General features: G+C 43.3%; 1 protein-coding gene across 1 annotated transcript in view; it reads right to left on the bottom strand.

Moving 5' to 3' along the window:
- The window catches only part of MATN4 (matrilin 4), a 59,886-nt gene that overhangs the window by 18,858 nt on the left and 33,385 nt on the right, over positions 1 to 7,643 (bottom strand). The window contains exon 2 of the mRNA XM_015418032.1: positions 1,818 to 1,936. Within this exon, the coding sequence (XP_015273518.1) occupies positions 1,818 to 1,893 (76 nt within the window). The 5' untranslated portion in view covers positions 1,894 to 1,936. The remainder of the gene's footprint in view (positions 1 to 1,817; positions 1,937 to 7,643) is intronic.

The following is a 7,643-nucleotide window of genomic DNA, read 5'->3' as shown; positions in this document are numbered from 1 at the left end:
TGTGCCAGAGCTTGTGACTGACCCAAGGTCACATCAGCAGGTGCAAGTGGAGGAGTGGGGAATCAAACCCGGTTCTCCCAGGTTAGAGTCTGCACACTTAACCACTACACCAAACTGGCTCTCAGTATTTAAAAATAATATTCAGTATTAACAGCGAGAGGGGAAAATATTCAGTATTAACAGGGAGAGGGGAAAAATTGAAGTCTGGTAGCACTTTAAAGCCGTCATGGTGCAGCATCAAACCATGATCTGGGAGATCCAGGCTCGAATCTCTATTCTGTCATAGAAGATTTGTTGGGTTTTGCAAGCAACATCCATTCGGCGTGTGCGTGGCAACAAAGACGGCCGGAGGGAAAAGCCACGCCGGCGCAATCACTCCAAGGAAGTCCAGAGGCAACCCGTGGCAAACCGTTTGCTACTACCTTCAAGGAGGTATTTTTTTATCGCGCATTATCGGTGGCATGCCATGGGTTGGCCACGGGTGTGCTCCACTTGCCAGATGTTGTAGTGTGGTCACACCCGGAAAATCCGCCATCCAATCGTGGCTCTCCCGTGGCAAATTCGCCATGTGAATGGGGCCTTAATATACCTTACAGCAGGGGTGTCGAACTCATTTGTTATGAGGGCCGGATCTGACATAAATGAGACCTTGTTGGGCTGGGCCATGTGTGTCATAAAATGTAATGCCAAACTTTACAAAGGACACAAACACAAAGATTATTATTTTTTGCTTAAAAACACGCTTAAAACATTAGCACTCTTGCAATATGTTGTTTATTTAACAGTATCTGATAACTGACATCTCTTGCTCTGAATTATTGCATCAAAATTTCTGTGCTGTTGCAATCTTGAGTACGCTGTTCAACTGTGTATCTGTAAGCTGCAAATCTACTTTATTGACATTCACCACAGAAATCACATGCTCAGAGTTCTGAGTCTAGGACCCAGGTTAAAACATGAAATGGCTGAGTGATTAAGAGAGTCTGGTGAAGCAAGCTATGATGCAGCAGAACTAGAAGCAGGAGATGGCCAGTTCCACTACGGGCCTGATAGAAGCCCTTCGGGAATCTGATCCGGTCCCCGGGCCGCATGTTTGACACCTCTGCCTTACAGGATTATGGCTGTGAGGATAAATGGCTGATGGGGAGAAGCGGGTACTTACTGTGGGGAAGAGGTGGTGATCCTTGTCACTGCACTATGATGTCACTTCTGACACGGTCCAGAAACACTGGTATCACTCCAGGGCCATGTTCTAGCACTCACTCCATAATTTCCATAGTTTTGGGGCAAGTGCTAGAGTGTCACCTGGTGCAACACCAGCACTTACAGATTGTGCATCGACAAAGATCGCAACCCCCCTACCCCATTTTACTAGCCAGCTTCCACCCGATGAAATGTGCATCAGCGGGCATTAGAAACAATTGTCAGGAGTTTGCCCACCATTAGTGGGCAATTTGTGTTCCCTTTGGTAAGCCTATTTGAGTCCCCTTTGGGGAGAAAAGTGGGGTATAAATATCTAAACATATGTGAGCGTAAGCTCTCAGAGACTGCAGCCCACCAACATACACTTCCATAAAACCTTATGCCCCAGTAAAACTTCAATATACTGAGGTGCCATAAGACTCCTGCTTATTTTTGCTGCAGTAGACCAATGCAGCTATCCCTCCGGAATTAAGAACAAGATTGTTTCTCCTCATTTACAGAAACGATCATGTTGAATCTGTTTCATGAGCGGATGGGTTATTTCTTACAATATTTAAAGCACAACAGATTCAACCTGTATGTACAGATGAGCACAGCTTTGGCTGGTAACTTACCTAAAAGTTTTGGTCGGGCTTCTAGTGCAGTAAAAACCAGCATAAGAAAAGCAGCAATGTGTAGCAGCTTCATCATTCACTTCCAAGGTGACAAATTCCCAGGAGGTTGGCAGTGTTTCCTGAATAACAACAGAGTATCTGGTGAGGTTCTGCAACATTTAATGAGGCAAAGACTTGTTGGGTGGGCTGGTCAGGCCTCCTGCTGCAGTGGCAGAGCAAGCCCCAGTGCCCACTGTCTCTCCAAGCAGCAGTGGGAGAATTAAACCCCCTTCCCCCACAATCAGCAATCTCACCAACATCACTAAGTCACATTCGAGTAAAACCAGGAGGTAACACATGGCAGATTTAGGGATCACTAGAAACTCTATGGTTTTACCATAGTCTACAGTGATTCCTAGAGCTACTCTTTGTCAGTTCTGGGTTTTACCCCAGGTCTCCTGCTAGTTGCCATGCTTGGTCTGGCAACCCTATGGTTATGTCAAGTATACAGATCACTCCGTTTGCCCTTTCTTGCACATACACAAGATGCATCTGATTCAAACAGATTAACAATTATTAACATCAGTAATATAGTCTTAGACAAACACCAAATGGTAAGACTTCTTTTTTAAAAAACACAGTGTTTATAAATCACTGATGGTGACTGGTTTGTTCACTTTTTATTTAAACAACTGGCAGTGCAGTAGCATACAGTGATGATAAATCTATGTGGGAGAGAAGCTATGAATCCCCTCAGACTGTGCAAAAACATGCATGCTTGAGATGCTGATGGTTACACTGTGCTGTACTGTTTGAATATGCAGAAAGTAACCCACTGAACTGGCTCAAGACACACATGAACTGCCAAAGCTGTTGATGAAATATTGGCACCCTGCTCACAACAACCTGGCAGAACATGAATGGAACTGGTGGGTGCTCAAGGATCCCTGTTTAACAAGGGGGAGCCTTTGAGGGCAGGGAGAGATGTCACTACTGGTTTGGACTTGGAAGTGATATCATGGTGTTCTAGGAATTCACTCATCTCTTTGGTTTTACCATAGGGGGTTCAGGTATAGTGTTTGTTTTTTGCTGGATCTTTTTTTGGGGGGAGGGGCATATGTGTGTGCCAACAAAAGTCCACATGGTCAAAGCGATGGTATTCCCAGTAGTAATGTATGGCTGTGAGAGTTGGTCAATAAGGAGAATAGATGTTTTCGAATTATGGTGCTGGAGAAGACTCTTGAGAGTCCCTTGGACTGCAAGGAGATCAGATCAGTCAATCATAAAAGAAATCAATCTTGACTGTTCCCTGGAAGGCCAGATACTGAAGCTCAAGCTCAAATACTTTGGCTACCAAATGATAAGGGAGCATTCACTGGAGAAGACCCTGATGCTGGGAAAGACTGAAGGTCAAAGAAGAAGGGGACAGCAAAGGATAAGATGGCTAGACAGTGTTATCAGTGCAGGAAACATGGAACTGAGCAAGCTCCAGAGGAAGGCGGAGGATATCCATGGGGTCACAAAGAGTCGGACTCAACTGTGCGACTCAACAACAACAACAACAACAACAAATGTGTGTACTTGCATGCCTGGAAGTCATGGAGACATTTGGCGACCCCTACTGGGGGTTGGACATTTCAGAGAGGTGGCTTGAGAACCTGCCTCTATATCCTGAGCCTGGTATTCCTTGGAGGTCTCCCTTCCAATTACTTGCCAGGGTTGGCCCTGCTCAGCTTCTGAGACTGGACTTGCCTGGGCTATCCAGGTCAGGGCCAGGTATAGTGTTCAGAAACACTAAAACATGTCACAACCTTTCAGCAACTTTACAAATTCCGGTACTTGGACATCCAAGTTACTGCACAAACTGCTTATAATGGACACGCACGCACACACACACTCCCACCCTTTTGTGGCTTAGCAGTATTACTGCCGCTTTAGTGCATTACAGCTCCCCATGACAGAGAACAGAAAGAGAGTGGTCTGGCTTTCACTGAGGGGAGCAGAGTTTAAATTGGCAGTTGGACAGACCTGATTTCAGCATATAAACCAGAAATAATTTATTGCAATAAAGCACCCTTGCTTCACCTAGCCCCTTGCGGGTAGAAGCTCTTTACAGAAAGTCCAACAAACAACCATGTATTCACAATATTATTTATTTTATGGAAGGAAGTTGATGCTGCAGTTAGTGTAGCGGAACTGCTAGGCAACTGAGCCGTGCTCTGAGAGGTCCCCTCTGCTTAACGCTCCCTTCTGCCAGGAAGTCACTAGGTGGTCTTAGGCACATCACACTCTGTCAGCCTCCCCATGTACAATAGAGGGGCAATAATAATCGTCTAGCTTTCCTGACTACTGCAACAAGGTTCCAGACTGTATCTAATCACACTTTAAGAATATATTTATTGTTTCAACATGACTAATTTTGTACAAAATACACTAGAGCGTATAAGCTGATCATTCACATTTCCAAGACTTAAGTGTTTTCGATATGGTTAACGTTTAATTTGATATCCAAATATTCCAGCAGTCCATACTGTGATGGTATGACAGCATTCTCTGTCCAAATAATGCACTTTCTTTTATTTACTATATTTTGTGCTTTCAGTTTTTTACTTTTTCTCCTGCTTTTCAGATGGGAAAAAAATAATATTCAAGTGTTAAGGAAGAGTTGGGTGCTGCAGTTTGCATATCTCCCTCTCTCGTATTGGATATTTTCACATTTTTGCTCATAGAAAATAAAGGCCTTTATATGTTAACATTTCAAAAACATGCCAAACAGTACAATTTTGTATGCTAAATTCTAAATTATGTCTCTTAAAATAGATACAAGTTTGTGACTGATAAGCTAGATATTGCACATATTTCATTTTTGCCCAAAACTTCCCACACTTCAAACTCTCAAACAAATTTGCATCTCTCATCACAATCCCTTCCACGCACACATCTGCTAATTCTCTAGTGCACAATTATTTATTCATTTAAATGCATTTATATTTTGTTAGTTACCAAAATGAAAGCCAGGTTTTCAATGGTCAGGCATTTTTGTATGCCCCACATGTAATCCCAGGATGGAAGGGCATGTTACAATGCTGCACATATGTGGCTTCTTATTAGGACCGGGGCCAACATGCAACCCAAAGAATAGAACGTAGTCAGCAGTGGACCCTTCCAGGAACAGTATAGCTAAGTAGGAAGGAAGGGATGGGACAGGCAATTGTGAGGACATATAAAAGCAAGGGCAGTTTAAGAACAGGCACTGTGCCCAGTTTGGCAGCGCATGAATACTATTAAATTTCAGGCTATGAAAAAGGAATAATAAACATAATACTGGATATGTAATACGAAGGGGATAAAAAAGAAATGACAAGGCTCCAGTTCTTTTGGGAAATCAACCACCCTGACTGTGAAACACGCCAGTCCTACCGCTCAGCCAAAAATCATATTCTCTCCCTGCCTGCATCCCTCTCTTTCCTTTGATCAAGTTCAAGATACATTTCTTAGTATCTTGGTCAGTTCAGGATGTTGATTTCAATGGTTCCATGACCGTAACAACCATTATAGGATCAGAAAGAGAAGCATTCAAAGACTGATAGAAGAGATCTGAAACTACATTTTTCTGCCCTGAAAATAAATGTCTTGGATTCAGTGCACTTTAATTCATACTGTTTCTGCCTCCCTTCATAGATTCTATTTATCTTCATCTTCCCAAAGACATAGAGGAAAGACGGACCTGGAAAGGTGTGAAATAGTGGGCAACAGGAGCCACATGTCAGGATAAAGGACCTGAAGGACTTGCGGATCTATGATGGAAGAAATAACTGTCACTGGGTTTCCATCACAAACCCTGGAAATGCATGATCATTTCATTTCAGACTGACTCACAAGTTGGTTCAAAGCAGGCAACACGCAGACAGTGAGACCTGATCAAACAGAGAAATTATCAAAATGACCAATATATAAACTTTATGCTGTTCCCCCCCCACACACATGATCTGATCAGCCAGGACCTCTCCCCCCCACACACACACATGATCTGATCAGCCAGGACCTTGAGTGCTTCTGACAAATCTATGGGCAATTAATTCTATTGCTGCTCATTATTATATGCTTTTGCTTATTATTTTTTGCATCCTGCATCCTCACTGATCCCTAAGTGTGGAAGACACACGGGGAGTCAATCTAATAAATTAATTGTGCAATCCTAAACAGGTGGCTGTGGTGGCTCAAGTGGTTAAGACGTTGAACTGCAAACCGGAAGGTTGGTAGTTAAGCTTTTCGAGACCCGAGTGTGCCGCAAAACGGAGTGAGCTCCCGTCTCTGGTTCCAGCTCCTGCCAACCTAGCAGTTTGAAAGCAAGAAATTGCAAGTAGATAAATAGGTGCCACTTTGATGGGAAGGTAACAGTGTTCCGTGCGCCTCAGTGTTTAGTCATGCCAGCCACATGACCACAGAAATGTCTTTGGACAGCACTGGCCCTTCAGCTTGGAAACGGGGCAGCACCGCTTCCCTAGAGTCGGATTCGACTGGCTTTTGAGCAAGGGAAACCGTTGCCTTTACCTAAACAGAATTATATCCTTTTAAATCCATTGACTTAGAATTGCATGGTAAGACTGCACATAATCTCACCTATTTCTTTCTCCTCTTAATGATTTGCTTGAACGAGAATGGGTGTTACCTTATCCTAATCCTACTTACTGTACTGCTTTTTTCTGGGCACAGTCCAGACAATGAATTTGCTTAAAATTCAAGAGGTTGCTTCTTATGGGTAAATTTGCTCAAGAAGACAGACATCACATGAAACTGCCTGAGTCAGACCTTTGGTCCATCAAAGTCAGTATTGTCTATTCAGACTGGCAGCAGCTCTCCAGGGTCTCAGGCAGAGGTCTTTCACATCACCTACTGCCAGATCTTTTAACAGAAGATGCCAGGGATTGAAGCTAGGACCTTCTGCATTCCAAGCAGACACTCTACCACTGAAACCCTTAACTTACAATGCTGCTTGGTGTGCAGAAGGTCCCAGGTTCAATCCCTGGCATCTCAGTTAAAAGGATCTTGCTATAGGAGATGGGAAAGGGCTCTACATTAAAACCCTGGAAAGCAAGTGTCAATCTGTGTAGACAATACTGAGTCTGATGGAACAATAGTCTGATTCATTATAAGGCAGCTTCATGTGCATGTACAGTAGTGCATGATGCTCAAAATACCATATCCCACGACGGCAGTGGAAGCACCAGCTGAAGAGGAGCTGCATTTTCCTGGGTACAATTTTTGAGGATTGTAAACTGGGAAATGTGTTTTCCTTACAGCAGCACTCATTCTGAACACTCCTCAAAAACACAGTAATAATAGAAAGTATCTGTGATAACAGCAAATGTCCAGAGCTATCATGGAATGAGCAGCTTTTACCAAATCCTGAGAATAAGGGTGACACTTCACATTTTATATAATTCCATCATTTTTTAAGGGATTTTTTTCCCCTTTCAGAAAATGAGGCCACAGTTGAAAGTGGGAGAGAGGCTTGGGGAAGGGTTTTTTTTTTAACCTTTAATTTCCGCTCAGGCCATTTTTCTGTTGGAAAATCAACCCCAGCAAGCTGCTTATTATCTCCACTGAATAAAAGTTATGGTATCCATTTTTCTTTCCAAGTAGGGATAAAAGAAGCTTGATTGGGTAGATATTTACCACAGAACAACAGCCTTAAGGGAAAGGGGTTATGAAACTCCTCACTCCTACACTTACCAACAGCCTGGGCGGGGGGGGAGGGGGGAAATGCCCTATTCCTTTAATAGAGACTAAATGGGCTGTTATGTGCCAGGTGATATTATTTACCTCCATGCCATGAAAAACTTC

The sequence above is a fragment of the Gekko japonicus genome, unplaced genomic scaffold (genome assembly GCF_001447785.1).
Source record: "Gekko japonicus isolate JY-2015 unplaced genomic scaffold, Gekko_japonicus_V1.1 scaffold1270, whole genome shotgun sequence".
In the NCBI taxonomy this organism is placed as follows: domain Eukaryota; kingdom Metazoa; phylum Chordata; class Lepidosauria; order Squamata; family Gekkonidae; genus Gekko; species Gekko japonicus.
Note: the sequence above shows the minus strand (reverse complement) of the source record. Positions and strands in the feature narration are given on the sequence as shown.